A 19,479-nucleotide genomic window follows, 5' to 3' on the forward strand; every position below is an offset into this window, starting at 1 on the left:
GAAGTGCATCTCAAGACACGCGTTGTGCAGCACAGGCGTGGATTATTTGTCAATATACTTGTCGGTCATCGTGTGTTTCAGGGTTCGATATCCGGTCGAGACCATAATTTTACGGCGAACGACTTTGGTGACCCATTCTTTCAAAAAGCGCCATTTTTGTTGCAGGATCACGAAAATTACTAGCATGGTGGGCAGTACACCAATAAAATATATTCTTAGGGCGCTTAAGTCTGCTTTCGTAATTAGCATTCGAAGAACGTCTTTACTGCTTTATCTATTTGCTTCGGTTTCTTACCTTTTTTGTATTTTGGTAGCATACACTTCGGCCGGCTTCTGTTCTGCTACACCAGGGTTGAACCTGTTTCTTCGCTTTTATTTCGTCTTATGGCGCGGATTAGGTCAGCAAGTAGACTCCCTGCAATCATGGTTCTGCGCTGCTGATGCGCCCCTGATCCGCCCCCGAGCCATAGCGTCCAGGTGTAACACCGTACGCACTACCGTCCTAGATTACAGTTGTGGAAATCTTTTCACACGGGCGTAATATGACCTGGAAGCTCCGATTCTGTGCCAGTCCCTTAAACGTGTAACGTGTAAGCACTATAAAGGAAGCAACAACAAGAACTCGTCGCACCTTTCGCAACGAGGTGCGATAGCACAGTCGGTAGAGAATGGGGATGCTGCCGTTCAGGCTTTCGTTCTACTTCGCGGGATCATGCGTGTGTTTTTATTTATTTACTCTTTATAGCGGCTGCCATTATCTTGTCCTGGCAGCAGCAGTGCTAGTTTTTCGCAGAATGGAGCGCGTAAGCTGCCTACTATCGCACGTATTATCCGGTGGGTTTTGAAAACCCTGGCCTCAATAGTAGCACCCCATATTCTACCGATAGTCTATCCCGGCTCGTTGCGAGCAGTAGAACAACAGTCGTTTTGTTTTCCTTCTTCCTGCTTTCGTAACAGAGAGCCTCGAGAGGGATTGCCCAGAAATTGGGAGCTTTCAGGGGCAATGGTACCTCTTCGCAAAATTAGTAAAATGATCATTTTGAAAAGTAAAAGTTCTGCAATTGTTTGTTCCAAGTGAAACATAAGCGTCTAGGCACGTGAGTACAAGTAAAAAACGGTGGTGGGTGCTAATCTGCTTGCTGACATCATTTCGCGCCGTATGATAAAAGAAACAAAGGCGAAGAAAGAGCCGCATACACGGTGTGGCAGAAAAGAAGCCGTATCAAGTAACTCGCGCCAGGAGACAAAATAAAAAAGAGTACGCAAAAAGATGTAAATATGATGTAGCAGTAGACAACTTGTGTATAAGTATTTCCTGTGTTGGAACTTCTTCCTCGTCTACACTGTAGCAGATCACGCTTATCATCATAAGTTTCAGCAGCACCGACGATGCGGTGGAACGATCTCGCGCTGCCATCGCAGCTACTTCTATTAAAGCCCTCATTTGGACCGGACGTGCGCTCACCGCTCTTTCACGGCAGCTTGGCATCCGGAGGATCTCGAAGTGCATTACGACCTGCCTTTCACATTGAAAATGATTAAGGAGAGGAACCTGAAGTTTACCAGGGATATTTTTTGTTTTTAGTAAAAGGAACGAAGATATTTGGGGCCATTCGCTGGTCAAAATGCTGGCTCTTGACCTCATTGGGCCCCTAATCCTCTTTCATTATCCAGCCACCGGTAAACTGGAGAAGGATGTAGCTTTTCTTTCCACTCAAGTATTGATTTAACAAGCACAGAATAGGCGAAATTCAAAAGACACCTCACAAACCAGGGAAGAGCCTTTGCTCGGTAGGTGCGCAAAAACCCCTCCTCTATCTTCAGGCTAAGCAGTCCCAGTGGCCTCATTTCGGTGACCAGTACTTAATACTACGCACAGAAACCTACACAGTGTAGTAGTGCATCATTATGACCATTGTGAATCCGACGCCTCCAAAGAGATTTCCCTGAGCACAAAACTCACATTTTTATGGTCGCAAGCCTAAAACATGGCGGCGCGGGCCTTGTTTGGACATTTGTTGAGGTACCCGTTCTCTGAGAGCACACTACCATACTCGGCAGAACAGTTTCATGCCTCAATGCAAAGGTATACGCCATAAACTATGCAGTATCACCTATCACCTTCTATTGTGATACATTTACACCACCCTCGATATGCAATATAAGAGTATCTTGCGAAGCTCCCGTCGCTTATAAATGTCAGAATTCATCCCATTCTGTTGCCTATGAAATGTTTTATCATACCCAACTCCTCAACCGAAACACTGCGTACATACGCAAGGACTGGGTGCCTGGCCACGAACCAGCTTTCTAATCAAGCCTGGTGGCCCATGAGGTCTCTCAGGATAGTACTCCCTCCCAACCATGGTGCTTCTTTCAGGGCCAGGTTGATGTGCGGAAAGGCGGCGACGCAATACCACTGGTTCTTGAAGTGAATTAAGTGGCGCACCCCTGTGTCTGGGAAATGTTAGAACTGCGTACAATACGTGTCGCTCATCGTTCTCTGCCAACGTCTTTCTGAAAACTTCTTTCTGTCAAGTATTGCATTCAAGAGACTAATTATTCTACCTATAATATTTCTTTATAGTTTGCAGTATCTGGTGTACTTGGGAAACAACACAGTTGTTTAATTGCCCGTTAAGCTATCTAATTGCTTCCTACGAATATCCGATACAGAATCTGTATTGCGAATTGGGGGTTTATTTGTATTACCCCTAACGTAAGGGCGCAAGGGTCAAGAAGTATAGCTTTTAGCCCATCGTGCTTATGTTTAGCAAATGCAAGACCCGTCGACTATTCTTATGTGCTTGGTTATCTTTAGGCTTTTCACGACTACAAAGGAATGGGAAAGATGGAGAACGCTGGAGCTCTAGCAGATCTTTCATCACGAAGGAGGTTCGCTGCCGAACAAATCTTCATATCTCCCTTCACTCACACGTCACCAAGGTGAGGCTCTTTTTACACGGTGAGGCTCTTTTTACAGCGAATGTAAAGAAATGACGAAAACGTTTTATTTCAGATTATAATAGAAAACAAAGTGGCTGTTGGCGTTAATTATACGCGCCATTATAAAACCTATACTGCAACAGCGAAGCGAGAAGTTATTTTGTCCGCTGGGGCCTTCGGATCAGCACAGCTCCTCATGCTTTCTGGCATTGGTCCCAAGGACCACCTCAAGACTTTAAAGGTGAGACGACCAACTTTGTCACGTTTCATTTTTTCAGCGCACGTCAAAACATTTCAGAGGATTACTGTTGAATAAAAAAGCCAGCTACTCCACAGCGTTAGCAGTCGGCTCAGTGAACTGCTGATGCGTATAACTTGGTACCTCATATTTTTAAGCCGCAGGCGTTGAACCACGTTTGCGGCGGCAGTAGCACGAGGTTCGCTTTCGTGGTGTGTCATAAGTAGTGGCTGCATTCTTGGGCACTAAAAATGCGCGTTTTAGGAGCCAAAAACTAGACAGGCAAAGCAACGTTTAAGTCCTCCAACGTTGTGGTAGAGACGCCATAAACGTTTACTTAAATCAAACGACTTCAAACTAAAACGTGCGTGACCTTTATCTGCGACAGGAATACCAAAAATGCTGCTGTTTATGGTGGCACAAGAGCGGTAACGCTTGAGCCCCTTAATTGTCCATAAACAGCGCACTACTGGCAATCCATCGGCCTGTTTTTTCAAGCGCACTGCTCAAATTCTAATTCAACAGCCACAGTCACTTGCATGAAAGTCGCATATAGGGAAATAGGCATGAAAGAGAATACTTGTGAGCTGCGAATCGTGATTCAAATAGTGCTGCTTTGCCTTCCTGACAGAATGTAATTACGATGCGACAAAAACAGACGCAAACACTAAAAGCAAAGAAGACAACGATTTATTAAGAGAGTAACGTGCTCATATACCAAAACTGTTTGGTGCAGCTCTGGGAATTTTTTCATAAGCAACAATATTATCTACTGAAGCGTTTTTTCTTTCACTTTACTCTAGATCAATCATCGTCGTCAGAGAACAAGGCTTTCCTGCTGGTTGTTTTTGCTTTACAGACGCCATCAGTGAGAACAGTAAAGCTTCGCTTGAACAAAAAACGTTGGACGGATGAGGCAGATCAGGATAGGTGATAACTCCGAACTAAATTTATAATCGAAGCAATAGAGGTTCGGCTTAAAGCACTGTGCATTAAAACAAGAATTTAGCAACCAACAGCACAGTAAGGAGCAATGTTGGGTGGGTTGGTATCGGTACATACTTTAACGGAGATAGGTTCCAACGTACAGGGTACAAACACCAAACAGCGTCAACTTAACGAACGATTGAAGTGCGAAACAACCCTTAAATTTTATTTGCAAAAGAGAAAGCAATATATACGGAGCCACCACTATAGCCAACCTCTGTTTCCATGAGTCAAATTCATTTGTTTCGGAGAAACTCTGTTTCTCTCGCTAGAAAGAAAATGGAAGGTGAGCTAACGCACTCTCCCGCTATTCCCCATACCTTGCAAAATCCATCATAAACTCGCCTGGTTGTTGTATCGGTTAATTTGCCAAATACCGCGGTATCGTTCAATGCCGGAACGTATTTGCATTTGGCCCAGTGCGTTGAAACGTACCCCAAAATGGCCGTCTGCGGAGATCGCGCCGCGCTCCTGAAGTCAGTCATTAGGGCAACGTCTCATTTGCCCTATGACTTGTGCACCCTCCCCCGAGGGTATCGTCGCATCCTAGCACTGATTCCTACAATGCGTCATATTTGCGGTGCAATCAAAATATCAATATCTATAATGTCGTCCCTAATATAATAACAATACTAGTATAAAATACAGAACAATGATAGTAAATTTACCTTTCTCTAGTTTTTTACGTAAAAAAATGCGCTATTAAGATGAAAGGGCGTACGTGTGGACACCCTCGCGAGCTATTTAACCGAACGGAAATGTTTTTTATATTTTTCCCCACTCGTTCATTTCGTCACCATTACAATTTTTTTAATTTCTACTCGTGAAAGATGCCAACGCAACGGCCGATATTTGGCCATTTCGGTGTCCGAAATGTTTCCCTGCCTTTGCGTGATTTTTCAAGAAATATTTCATGATGAAGAAGTGTACCTGTTTTCTAATGGACGTGCTCATTTCCCCCAAGATTCCTGTTGAAGAAAACCTTCCTGTAGGAACGAAGATGTATGACCACGTCCTTGTTTATGGGCTGCTGGGGATAAAGAATAAGGACGAAATTAAGGACCCTTATTTACTTCAAACATTGTCACAGTACGGGTTGTTCAGAAAAGGTGAGTGCTCAGGCTCGGTTATATAACAGTTTTAGATTCGTTTTTATGCTTTTCTGTGTAAAACGGCTATAAAGATAAAATGCAAGTTTGTTTCATTAGAAAGGCTTTCTCGTAATAAAGCCAGTGTTAATGAAAACTTAATTCATATAAGCTCTATAATATGGAAAACAGAAAACTCACCCGACACCCTAGCGACTTTTCCGCACTGAACTTCTGACGTATTCAGGGCAGCTCACTTCGATTTCCGAAGGCCGACAAACTTTGCGCCTAAATTTAGGGCACACGTTTTGTAGCAGTAACAATGGTGGCGTAAAGAACGAAAGTTACGAGCGAACACCTAAATTTAGAAGAATTATTATGCTGGCCATAGCTTCACAGAAGTCCTGTGCGCTGGGCTTTTGCAACACGATACTGGGCAATTGGAATAAGCGATATTCTCTTACTTGACTCTGTTGGTCGAGCATACCCAATGTTTCACATAAAGAATACTATCAACGGTGACAAAGATAACCCAGGTACCAATCTGGTCGCAAACAAAGCGAGTGCGGACAGCGGTCCTCGTGCGGTATCGTGCCGCCATCTATGAAGACGAACCGTAAACAAGGCAGCACAAACGCAGCACAAACGACTGTTTTGCCGTTCTGAGTAGCCGAAGTTAACATGCCAATGTCCGTAGTATGTGCGTTTCCTGAACATAGGTCGGCGTACTAACTCATGAGTACTGTGATTTGTACTCCAACTCATGAGTGAGTATGATTATGAGTAAGTACAGACTCAAACAATGCGAGCACGATAACGACTGTGTAGAGACGTAAGTGCACATATTCGTGAGTACAGTACTTTCGAGTCCTGTATTCACAAGTATGTACTCAGGAATAGCACGCGCGACTACTGTACTCGCGAGTACAGTTCTCACAAATGTGCACTGCCGAGTAGTACTCGTGAGCACTGTACTCACGAGTGCTGTGTTCGCGAGAGCTGTATTCGTGAAGATTCATCAGGCGTTCGAATCCCGACGTGCGTGCACAAGTTTCCCTCATTTCGTGGTGCCGCAGCGCCTGTTCACTGTTAAGAAAGGTAAAGTGAGGTGATCAGGGGGAAACTTGTGGTTCTTTTTCATCTTTCTCGGTATTTATGCTCTCAGTAATCGCTCGTTACGGGGTTGTAATGGACAGCAGGGATGGCTTCACTGCACTTACTCCACTCAAACGACTGGTCAGAGACTGAATGTAGGTAGTTTATTGCAATAAGAAGTTAGCATAAACACTTTTGAACATGAGAAAATGGGAATACAGATTTAGTACAGGTACACGTATGTACAGATTAGTTGTGTACGAGTGAGTACAGATTGAGCACGAGCACCAGTGAGTGCATATTGAAGACGAGAGTGCAAGTGAAAACAGATCAGTTGAGTAAGAATGAGCACAGATGGGGTTCTCGTGAGGACTAATCAGTTTGAGTTGACGTGACGACAATAGCAAAGGAGTATGTCGTGAGGTAGTACGAGCGTTTTTGAGTAGAGACAAGTTCGTCAAGTCTGACTTTGAGTGAGTACAGCGTGAAGGAAAAAATGACAGCGAATTTGAGTGCGTTTTTCTTTTTGCCGACGTGTGCCATTGACGACCGTAATCACTCGTGAGCACACTCATTTGTACTCATTTCTACTCAGACTCGCGAGTGAATATGGTGATGAGTGAGCACACGCCCAGATTTAATAAGTGAGTGCAATGACGAGTCAGCACAGACGTAAATACAGCAGCCGTGAGTGTAGTACTCATGACATTGAGTACTCCTTAGTATTAGTCGTAATCATACTCAGAGTACTCATACTCATGAATACTGTTCTCATGAGTATAAGTACTCATGAGTAAGAGTACCACTCATACGCATGAGTGCCTATACTCATTAGTACTGTAATAACGAGTATGAGTACTCATGAGTAATGTATCCAAGAGTAATACTCATATTACTAATAAGATATGAGTAAGTAATACGAGTAATACTCATATTACTTATAATACTCATATTACTCCAATTACTCATAAGAGTAATATACTCACAATTAATGCACTCACGAGTAATGTACTCATGAGTACTGCGATGGCGAATGCAGCACTCGCGAGTGAATGCACTCGTGAGTACATGCATTCGCGAGTAAAGCCATGCAAGCACATTTGATCATGAACTCGAGTGGGGATGCGCGTGTAGAGTCGCATAAATTTAGTGGTGCTGCGCCGCCGCTTAACTCTCAAGGATCGTAAAATCAGACAAGGAAAACGGCGCCTTTGTCAGTTTTTGGTTAGACGGTGTTACCGTTTTTCGGCGGTCGCCTGCTGCGGTGTCGCACTGTGAAAAGTGAAAAAATAGGAGGTGGCGGCCGAAATATTCGTTTATAATTATTTATTATAAATACGCACCTTGGCAAAATTTATAATTATTTCGTTTATAAATCCGCAGCTTGGCAAAGCGTGGATGGGTAAATTGCGCTCGCTCCGTTCAAATATGACCGCGTAGAGGAGAGGGAAGCGGCTAACAATGTATGCGCTACCCGCATATAAGCCACTATTTCTCGTCTTCAGCAGTTTTGTCGAAACGCGTTCGGTGACTGGAACCCCTCATGCAAATGGCCGTGATTAATTTAGGTGATTCTCGTCAAATAGGCTGCATGGTTCGGGCAACGGAAATTGTCAGCTCCGTTTTATTGTGCACATCCAAGGGATAGTTTTCCTGATGAACGTTCGGCAAGCTGTTTTTTTTAGGCTCCAGGTTTGAAAAACCTGGTACACATAGGCTCGGACTATGTTCTCGTGCAGTGCTGGTTCCGCGTGACTACATAGTACCGCCCTACCGCCGTGGCGGGATATTTTTCCGCTTCAATGAAAACAAAACATTCGAGTACTCCTAAGCACGTCTGTGGGTTATGAGTCTGAAAACATGCCAGCTGAACGCCTTCGACGCATTTTTTCGCCCCGCATTGACGCAGAGCTCTGCCATCTTGGCGCAAGAGGAGCGCTTTGCTTTCGAATGGCTTCGATCCATTTTCCACGTGTTCCGCCGTGGTTAGTTCATGCCGCTGCGTACTGAGACAGTTGACGCTACGGCGAATTTTTCTGCTTGTTTTTCCCGTACCTTCATCTGCGCTAGGACGGAGGAGCCGACCCCCCTCCTTCACCCCCTTCCCCCCAACAAGCCTCTACTGCCGAGTTTAAAGGAGTACTGACACCAAATTTTGATACCTAAAAAATGATATCATTGGCTTCAGTAGTATAGTATAGTTTATAGTATGAACGCAAATACCAGAAGCCGAGTTTTTCGTCCAAGCACGTGTCTTGAAACGTCTCGTAAAAGTTGATGCTTGCACATGAGGACACCATCGCCCTTTTTGGTTCATCGTTCTCATGTTCCTCAGCGGAGCTCGAAGTAAGAGGTGCAGATTTCCACCGTGCAAGCAGCCAACCATCATGGCAGGCACAGCGACGTCGGTAGAGGCTATCACGCCCCCGAAAAACGTGTCCCCGAACTTTTTCGTTTTGTGTAGCAAGCAGGACAGATCAGTGGGGTAGTGCTGCCTTGTCAGCTAAACACCTGCAGAAATTGGGCGCACTGCAGCCCTATACTGTGAGAGATGACCCATCCTCCTACTACCCCTCCCCCCCCCACTGCTCCCCCCCCCACACACACACATGCATACGGAAATGAGCGGTTTCAGTGAGACACCTGCGCGTTCCGCCCAAGATCTGTAAGGAAATACACATGACGACGAGTGGCGCCACTGTCCTATCTCTTTCTCACGGCGGGGCCTTTTAAATGCAGAGCATTTCTTTAACTCACGATGTCACCCGTTCTTGGCGTCCGTAGTTGTCCGCATCGCTCGCCTCGACATGCCCGGCTCAGATGTTTCGCTATCGGTGCGATCAACATTCGATAGCGCGCCCAGGCACGTTTCAAGGACACTCTCTCCCCTCTCTCGGACTCAACGTGCGCCGAGGCTGCCAATTTTACTGCTCATGAGCGCTCTATGCTCAGCAGTTGCGCCAAGTGCAACAACATTAACGTAACGCAAACTACTTAACGTCGTGCGCCCCTGGAAATGCTCTGCATTTGATCGTGCCCCTCGTGAGGGGGATGTTTCACTGCGTCGCCATGCGAACAGTTGGCCACGCTTTAGTTTCAGTTCGGTATCTCCCCGCCGCGGCCGTGGAGAGAAGGCGGCCGGCCGCGACTCTCGCCACCGCCGGCGGCGCTGCGGTTGCGAGTTGCACTAGGAAAGCGAGCGTCGTCTGCTAGCGGGGAGCGGAACGCGTTCCGCTCGGCATCTCCGGTCTTCGCCACTTCTGCCTTCGCACTGCAAAAGAAATAACTTTTTTTTGCTTCCCCCGATCTCCTCTCGCGGGCTTTTGCCTTTCTGTTGTTCTCTTAATAACGTGCCGGCAGCGGTGGTGATGGAGACAGCTGCATAATTTTTCCAGCGGGCGGAACAGTGGCGGCGCGTCTTGTTGGAGCTGGTTTTAAAGAAAATAGTCTCCCTTGGGCTGCTTGAGGGCAAAAAGATTTGATTTTCTGTAATAAAGAGAACTTATTATGAGAACCCAATATCAGGTCCTGCTGTAGAGAATACCTATACGGGCCGCCGTCAAGTAGCTTGATGTAGATAATGTGCACTCTCTACAACTGGACCACTCTGTCTGTTCCGTGATGCAGCCCCTCGGCCAGACGTTAAACGAATTCTTCAGCTAGAGGTTCACATAGGCAAAACATTTTGTAGCTACCGAATCTGGTACCATACTGCCTACCTTTGAAGATATTTTATAAAATAAAACCCTGAGGATAATAAAATGAAGACAAACAGTTCTTTTAATAAAAAAATAGACGTTGGTGTAATTATTGCGATACAAATCAAAAGAAAAAACGTTTTCAAACAATATTTTAACCACAAATACCAAAAAACGCTCACGCTGAAGCTTCGCGAGCGTGGCTCGCGCGATAAGCCAAACAGCGAGAAATTTATTTATTTGCTTGTTTATTTATTTATTTATTTATTTATTTATTTATTTATTTATTTATTTATTTACTGTTTATTTATTTATTCATCTTACAGGCCCCATTAGAGGGCATAGAGTAAAGGGGCATTTCAAAACGTGAAACAATACAAAGGATAAATGTATGACAGGAACATCGTAACAAAAAAATATAAACGCATTAAACATATTTCAAAGTACAAAGGGATCACTTTTTCACCGTACATGAACACTTGTGGCCGTTAACGGAGCAAAAAAGCATACAATTTGTGAGGAAAAATAAACGACAACATAGACGCAGATCCTGTAACAGGCGCTACACATAAATTTGATAACAACATTAAATAGTGTAAAGCACGAGTAGCTGATTGCGAAATGTTTCGGGGTGAGATAAGGTGGGAATATTGTCAGGCAGCAGATTCCAAAGGCGAATGACGCGAGGCAGGCGGGTGAATTAAATGCATTGGTTTACCGTATATGCTCATGAAACTGGACTGATTATGCAATCTGCGTGAAAAAGAATGAGGTATTTGAAGTGTTAGCGGAGTTGGTTTATAAGTGAAAATATATTTCTGAAAAAGGCACCAAACAGCAATATTATGGCGGCTATCTAATGGCGGCAGTTGCAGGTCTAGTTTTATTTGTGTTATGCTGGAGTTGAAATTGTAGTTACGTGATATGAACCGGGCTGCTCTATTTTGTATCATTTCTATCATATTAATTATAAAGTTCTGGTGAGGAGACCAAATCGATGAGGCGAACTCTAAGTGTGGTAGGATGGATGTTCGAAAGGCGAGTTTACGAATGTTAGAAGGTGAATTTTGCATGTTGCGACGTAAATACCCGGCGAAGGTGAAGCTTTGGCGCATAAAGACGTGATATGTGGGACCCATTAAAGATCGGCTGTAAGAAAAACACCAAGGTACTTGTACGAAGAAGTATAGAAATGGACAGTGTTATGTAAATGATAAGAAAATTCCGAATAACATGTTTGCGGCTGAAGCACATTGCCTCGCACTGGGTAAAGTTTAATGTCTTGAGCCATTTGTTGCACCAATTAGAAAAAAGGTTAAGATCTGCTTTAAGTGCTACGTGATCATCAGTAGTGTTAATGGGATGGTAGATAATATAGTCATCTGCAAAAAGACGCAAGCAGGAAGTTATCTGGGTCGATAAGTCGTTTATGTAGATTAAGAAGAGTAAGAGCCCAAGGACGTTGCCTTGCGGCACACCGGAACTAGCAGAAGAAAGTGGGGAAGAGAAATAGTTGACAACTTTGAACTGTCGCCGAAAAGAAAGGAAGTTTCTAATCCAGGATAATGTTAAGTAGTCAAGTCGTGGAGCTGATAATTTAGTTATTAGGCGGAAGTGGGGCGCGTGATCAAAAGCTTTGGAATGGTCAAGAAAGATAGTCAGTTTGAGGTTGCGGTCCATGTTAAACTGCAAGTGAGTAGGTCGTTCAAACAATTGTGTGTCTCAGAAAAATTCCTTCCGAAATCCGTGTTGATTAGTAAAACAGGAATTGTGTGCCTCGAGGTGATTGTGCACGTTGAAACTGATAATGTGCTCCAGCATTTTGCAGCATATGCAAGTTAAAGATGTGGGTCGATAGTTGTCAGGCGAGTGAATATCTACAGTTTTGTGAATTGGTATTATTTTTCCTACTAGCCAGTCGGCAGGTAACTCCCCAGATGTTAGGGATTGCTGAAATATATGGCATAAGATCTGGCTTGATATAGCGAGGGTGTTCTTCAATATCTTCGAAATAATTTTGTCGATACCAGCTGATGTAGATATTTTGAGGTTCCTAATGAGTGATACAATGCTTTCAACAGTGATAGTAATGGGTTCCATATATGCGGCGTCAAGTTCGCTAAAGGTTGGAACATTGTAACGGTCCTCCTTAGCAAAAACAGATAAAAAAACGTGTTGAATACTACGGGGCAATCGGCAAAAGGAATGGGTATGTTATCTGTTCCGTGTAAAGTTACCGTGTTGGCTTCTCTGGCCGGAGATATGGTTCGCCAAAACTTTTTGGGATTCAAATTAAGCACGGACGGCAGGTTTTGCGAGTATTATTTATGTTTTGCTAAAGATATTGCCGAGCAGTAACTTTTCAAACAATCCTTGTATGCCTGCCATGCCTCACAAGTGCGTACATGTTTAGCCCTTTTGTACGAACGCTCTTTTTGTTTCTTAGTTTGCGAAGGGACTGTGTGAACCATGGGCTGGAATTATCGTTAGGTATGGACACTAGCGGAACGTACTGGTCTACTAGCTCTGATAATTTGCCCCTGTACAGTACCCAGTTGTCGTTTAGGATCGAAAATTAAATGAAGGTAGTAAGACTTGGGGAAAAAAGATCTCTAGTTCAGAGTTAATCTCATCGTAATTTGCGCTGTTGTAATCGCGAATTTGTTTTTTTTTTTTGCTGTGCCAGGCACAGGCTTCTGGTTGTTAAGAGTTAATTCAATAGGATTATGATCGCTAAACCCGTCCACATTTCGAAGTGACACTACTGTGTCAGGAACGTTTATGAAAACCAAGTCTAAGATATTGAGAGCACGGTGGGGTTCTTTTATGATTTAGAAGAGGTTTAAATCAAACGTTAAATTTATTAGTTCCAGGGACGCGTGACATGACGATGACATTTGTTCCCAATCGATGAGCGGAAAATTGAAATCGCCAAGAAGATAAACATGATTGGCAGGACAGACATGGAGGGCTTTAGAAACGCAGTCCCACAAGGAATTCAAAAAGGAATTGTCAGGAACTGGCGCCCGGTAACATGCTCCAATAAGTACCGTACTTGATGACATAGGAAAAGCAGCACAAACAATCTCAAGAGAAGATGTGTTATCAATACAATAAGACTGGAGTGTTTTTGGCAATAAGTACGCCACCACCACGCCTATCAATGCGGTCGTTTCTATAGATTTCGGAAAGATTATTGTCTGGTAGTATTTTGTTATCACGGATATCTGGATTCAACCATTTCTCCGTTAGTACTAAAATATCCGGAACACTATTATCTAGAAATGAACAAAGTGTGTCTTGTTTAGGCAGCAAACTTCGTATATTGGTATAAACCACCGGGAGCGATAGAGGGGTTCGCAGCACGAATGGCAGCTTAAGTGAGCTAGAGTTCGCAGCTAGCGATTTGGTAGATTGCACTGCTAAGTCGTTATTGCAATCGTAAACATAATCCATTTTGTCTTCGTAAAGCCTGTCCTGTACCAACTTAAAAGGCTTGTCAAATGATTTGGCAAAAGCAACCAGCTTTCTTCTAGCGGTACGTGTGGTAGCGCGAAGTCTTCGCCAATGGAAAACGTTGTCCCCTTAAGCTTACGTGCTGGCGACAGGATACTTTGTTTGTCCTGAAATGAAGATAGTTTAACGATTATGGGCCGAATTTTTCACTAGGAAATTTTTCTAGTCTGTGTACGCGTTCATACTGTGTACTGGTTGTGGGAAGTTTTCCTTCACCAAATATTAATTATCTTTTCCCCAGACGCTGCCCAATCTTCTTTTTTATCATCTTCTAACCCGAAAAATGACGTTTAAACGTCTTAACCTATTTTCTGCGTCGCTGCATCTTTGCGTGATCTGGTGTATCTGACTCAAAATATCTTGCAGAGTGTACCGAAGACAAGCCGCTTCAGTGGGAGTACCATCGTTTGTACCAGATTCGAGTACAGTTACTCTCGCTATAAGCTTCTTAATTTATTCATTAGTAGCAGCTTGTTGTTCCTTAATACCGTTGAAGTCAGCCAAAGCAGACTTAAGTCCAGTTTGCAATTCAAGAGTATCGACCTCTGCCTTGCTCATAGGGCCAGGGTTCGACTCCACATATCTCGATAACATGAGAAGCAAGTTGACAAGAAAGGTAAATACACTCAACGAACGTGACAATATGTTTCTTAGCGCTATGCAACTCTAATGGGCACGACACCACAAAAACACAGTAATTGCTGGTTTTCGAACATGCGACCCGGTTTAAGTAACTGACCTGAAACAACAGCATGTGTGAGCGCATGGTCGCCGCGGTGTTGTGCGCGACGATGCTGGCGGCTGGCTTAAATTTATAGTTTGCTCCGCATGCGTCGTCCGTACACGTGCCGAATCCGGGTTTCCAAGCGTTGATAGCAGTTCCGTCCAAACATGGCGGATATAGCCGAAGGACCGGACTAAGTGGTGGTGGAACTTGGTAGTTCAGTCGAAAAAAGCTAGGAAGCCAGGAATGACCGGCCCAGAACAGTGTGGCCTGAAACAACAGCATGTGTGAGCGCATGGTCACAGCGATGTTGTGCCCCCTCTGGTCTTATGATGGTATGAAGATGTAGCGCGGCGGAAGCGAATGCTGGAAAATTTAGTTGCATTCAGAAAGCCTGCACTGCGTTTTTCATCGGAGGTAGGAGGAGGGTTAAAAGAGGCAGCTACGTGACAGGGGCTGTGTCGTTCGACATGTGCAGATAGTGAGCATATTCGGGGCCATATTTGGTGCTGATGAATTGCCTGCGGTTCACGTTAAGGAATTCTTGCGTTAAATCTGTCGATCGAGGTGGTTCATACTGAATAAAGGGTAAACCGCACGAGACGTTAAGACGAAAGGAAGAATTTTTGGCGACCCTTAAAAGTGCAGTCGGAGTCGTATATGCTTCTTCCATTCGTCTTAACCTTTTGCGCAGCTTAGCGTTGTTTGAATAGACGACGTTTTCGTTCGAAAACTGGGAAGCCATTCATGAAAAATTGCTCCCTCTCTCTGTTACCCTAAGACAGCAGCGCACGCTTTTGTTGCCTATGTGTGCAATGCCGAAGAAACAGCTGGGCGTTTTTCTGTTAAAGTGTTCGTAGCATCCCTATAGTTGATACGCTACCAATCGGCTGGGTATTTTGTGATTTCATCCACCAACACAAATTAAAGCTCTCCTGAGGCAGCGTCTCCATGCAAATGGTATGTATATTGTATAGGCCGACTAAGCACAACTACTAATAATTTAGATGGTTTATTATTCAAATAGCTTCGTTTTACGGGTGGGCAGCTAAATCTTTTATAAAATGTGGAGCCTACAGAAAAATACATCGACAGCGAATTTTTATATATATATATATATATATATATATATATATATATATATATATATATATATATATATATATATATATATATATATATATATATATATATATATATATATATATATATATATATATATATATATATCTATATATAAGTATTATCGAATAAACAACTATACATAATTTCATTTGGGATCTGATCTCTCACTTTGAAACCGGTAATAGAATTACATTTCTGCATGCAATATCGACTTTTATGAGAGAAGGAAGCCCATTCATATTGCGCACGCCTTTCCTGCTAATAAAGTGAGCAATAAATTTCCCTTTTAACGAAATCTTTACAAATTTACAAAATACGTTATACGTTTCGAAGGAATTCTACCATGACATAGGTCATGTATATTTATTATGATGCTTTCTCTTTTTATTTACCGTTTCAGAAAAGAAAAAAAAATTCACCCACTTCCCGTGGGGAACCCTGAGTAGTGTGCGAAGCAGCCATGGGGTCGAATCAAGTTCCCATAAGTTTTAAGTTTGATCGCGTCGTTGCGGGAGGAGAATGAGGAGAGTGGAGCGTGCGCGCGCGCAACGAACAGCCTTTTAGAAGCATTCATTATGGTAAAAGATATTCTCGGGTTCAATCAGGGGAAATCAGCAGGAGGCCTAAACAATTTCGAACCTAACACCCAACTCGTTGTTGTTGTTGAAACCGTTTTTTTGCGAAAAAATAGGGGAATTGTAGTTGGGTCACACGTGGAGCTATGGGTGACCATCCTATTCCGGTAGGCAGCGGGGCGTAGCTGCAGTCTTCGCCCGGGTATCAGGACATCCTGTTCTTCGAGCTGGCTGCAGCGTAGCACACGCTCGCGATGCTAAGGAAAGGAGGCGACAGGGGCGGGGAGAGGAGGATCGGCCGGACCTGTCTAGACTAGGTGGCAGGTGGTGTTGGAAGAGTTGCAGAATGGCCTGTTGAATCGGTAGAGGGTGGGGAGGCATAGGGAATTCGGGTGTGGTTGTGGTACATATCGGTTTGTAGGCGGCGCCATGTGCAGGCGTTGGTGTTTGTGATGAAGGGATGTGTGGGGACGATAGAGTCGTCGAATGTTCCGGTAGTGGGTTAGGATGACGGTGTAAGGGGGGAGCAAGGGATGAAGGGTTAGGACATCGCGGGCCAGTAGGTATTTCATTGGTGCCTTCTGGGAATGGGTAGTAAGAGCTCGCGGGTGTGGCGTGTGCCACCTCGTCCCAAGGAAGAAATGAGCGGCCAGTAATCCACACTATGCGGGTCGTCGGGAGTGCTTGTCGGTGTGCTAGGATGTTGGAGCTGACGCGGGTGATTCGTCCCGTCACGTAGCGGCAGCAAGCAGATTGGGAGTCAGTCAGTAATATACGATGCCCGATGAGGGTGTGTTGGTGATGACCAAATTGATTGCAGCCTACTCGGCGGTATCGCTGGATCTCACTGGTATTGTGGCGGAAGCTGTGATGACATTGTTTGATTGTATTGCTGCTACGGCATGGACTGGGTTTATGCGCAATGGAGCTGTGTCAGTAGTAGGCATTGGCATTGGCGCCGTACTTCGTGAGGAATAGGCGAGCGTGATGTCTGCCATTTTTACCAGCTCTCGGTGGGGGGAGGAGAGGGGTCCTGAGCCAGAGGGGCCCGGTTCATTTGAACTTATTGAACTATGGGTAAGCCGCCCCTGTTAGCACGTTAGTACAGGTGCACACGAGCCCCGTAGAACCCTTCTGTGGCGTGTTCCAGTGTGCTTGCTGATGTTATTCGCGCCGTGAGATGAAGAAATGAAAGCGAAGGAACAGACACATACTCGAAGTAGCAGGAAATAACTTATAAAGCACTGCTTTAGCTTGACATTAAGGAAAAGGAAGGACGGCGAGACAAAATGCAGACATACCCTTGTATGTCCTTTTGCAGGCCATATTGTCATGTCCCTGCTGTAGCATTTGTAAGTCACTGGTGCTCTAAAAGTCGAATAAGATTTATTCGCTATTGATAGCAAAAAACCTACTATTTCAGTGACACTCCTTTCAAAATCAAAGGCTTTCCAGCTGATCAGGTAACCAGTGACAGAAAACGTAGGTATTCAGATGTGCATTATAACAAAATACGTGCGCTAGGTATCGTTATATTGAAGCAAATTTTATATTTTAACCACCCTGTTTCCTAGAAAACTAAATTTACCTTCAGACAAAGTCCAGAGGTACAGTTTATACAATGTAGTTGCATATGCATAGTTTATACAGATGTAGTCAAGCTAGAGGTTGTGGGCACCGCCCTCAAACAACCGGCACGTATGGCGGGGAACATGAACAGCCAGCAGTGCGCAGGCGCCGTGCGCGAGTGACAGCTATAAAAGAACGTTGCATCTGCGCACCGGGGGGCAGTCGACTATGAACTGCGTGATACGGCGGTGCTGCGATACCAAGGAGCAGGGAGCGGTGAATAAACACGTTCATTTGATATGTGGTCTCAGCCTCTGCTCACGACCGGGTAGCAGCAAAGCCGCAGTTTGCTGCAAGGTATAAAGGCTGTAATTGCACAAGTGGTGCCCTGTATGGTGCTAATGACATTTTACCTTTGCAGGATCTCTAATGTACCCTTCAGGGGCAGATTCAGTTGCCTTCATAAACACTGAGAACTCTGACCCACGATTTCCAGATATTCAATTTTTAATGGTTTCGGAGTACCCGAAACCTATTGAACTGCCGAAGATTGACCCGTATTGCCCTGAAGGATGTACCCCAGAGGTAAAGCAATTAACACCTTTAAACAAACTTCATTTCTATGCCAAACACTGTGAGTCATTGGAAAAGAGAATTAGGGGTTTGATCTTGCACTTTAGTTTTGCCTCCGTATCAGAATGGCGGACATTACATTTTTTATCTTTGTGCACTTAAAACCCGTGTTTTAAGTGCAGAGAACTTAAAGGGACACTGAAGTGATATGTAAACATTGCGGGATTACTAGCGCAAATTGTAGTCCGGAGTCCCCAGGCCATGTTTCGACCACTCTAGGCGCGTTTACGCGATTTTATTTAGTAGAAAAACTAATTCGAAAACGCTGTCCTCCTCCCTTTACGCTCGCCCATTTTCTGTGGCGTTTTCGTGTGACGTCAGGAGGGGATGAGCTGGCAATTGGCTGCGCCACGGCTGCACTACTGCACGGCTCCCCGGCCGACAGAGTCAGTCGGCCCAGCGTTTCGTCCGCCGGCCGCCGGCGGGTCGTCGCAATCAAGGAGGTTAAAAAAAAATTGCTTGGTCGCAATTCGTTCGCTTAGTTGAAACGAAGCCAGGACACGTTTGTGAATGGAAGAATGTGCCTTTCTTTACTTGGTTTGTTTGTACACTGTATCTAGCTCCAAGTCAAGGTCGCTTCACACAAGCGCTGCACATGCGACGCTTCGCTGACTGGTACGCCAGTAGGAAAATATAAGGCCTCTTGAAGGCGGGAGAAGAGTCAGCGAAGACAATATAGGTACTAAGCAAATAAAATCAACTGATATTTTTACCGTACAGCGTAAAACTAGGGCGCGGGAAGCACTTTTTTGCGCTGGGCGAACAAGCACAGCGGTCAGCAGCACGACTACGCATCTGCGAACGCTTTTCCGTCTACGAAATGCAATTGCTAGACGTGAGCTACTGTGGAAACTCGGGCAACGCTTACTGCAGGATCGCAGTACAACAAATAGTCACCTAAGCGGCTTGAAATGCCAAAACTAAATAAAAGTGTAAACCGGTTGTACAATATATACCCTATATTAGCAAGGCATTCCCGCCCCGCTCCGTGGCCTAGCAGTCTGGGGCGCTAGAAATTCACCCCAAATGTTTTGCGAGTCACGAGTTCGAATCCCCGCGGGTACGTGCTTTTTTTTTGTAAGTTAACTTTTTTGTTTTCCGCCGATGTTTTCTATATTGAGTTCACCTTTTTTGGGGCCGCAACGTTCATGGCTACACGAACTAGTTCACAAAACGCGCGCAGGCTGGCACTGGCGCGCTAGCGAGTTCTCGTTGGCGTGCTGTTGCCATAAGCACCGACTGCTTGCAGGCAGTGGGCACAGGCCAAAATGAACAGACCCTTGGC

General features: G+C 44.6%; 1 protein-coding gene across 2 annotated transcripts in view; it reads left to right on the forward strand.

Annotated features, from left to right (window-relative positions):
- LOC144169191 (alcohol dehydrogenase [acceptor]-like) overlaps nucleotides 1-19,479 on the forward strand; it is a 106,944-nt gene that overhangs the window by 55,897 nt on the left and 31,568 nt on the right. The window contains exons 5-8 of one of the 2 annotated variants that reach the window (XM_077698230.1): nucleotides 2,822-2,946; nucleotides 3,020-3,187; nucleotides 5,136-5,280; nucleotides 17,983-18,146. In XM_077698230.1, the coding sequence (XP_077554356.1) occupies nucleotides 2,822-2,946; nucleotides 3,020-3,187; nucleotides 5,136-5,280; nucleotides 17,983-18,146 (602 nt within the window). The remainder of the gene's footprint in view (nucleotides 1-2,821; nucleotides 2,947-3,019; nucleotides 3,188-5,135; nucleotides 5,281-17,982; nucleotides 18,147-19,479) is intronic. The other variant, XM_077698231.1, reaches the window with a different exon arrangement.

The sequence above is a fragment of the Haemaphysalis longicornis genome, unplaced genomic scaffold (genome assembly GCF_048455015.1).
Source record: "Haemaphysalis longicornis isolate Haplotype H1 unplaced genomic scaffold, Haemaphysalis longicornis Haplotype H1 scaffold_2, whole genome shotgun sequence".
NCBI lineage: Eukaryota > Metazoa > Arthropoda > Arachnida > Ixodida > Ixodidae > Haemaphysalis > Haemaphysalis longicornis.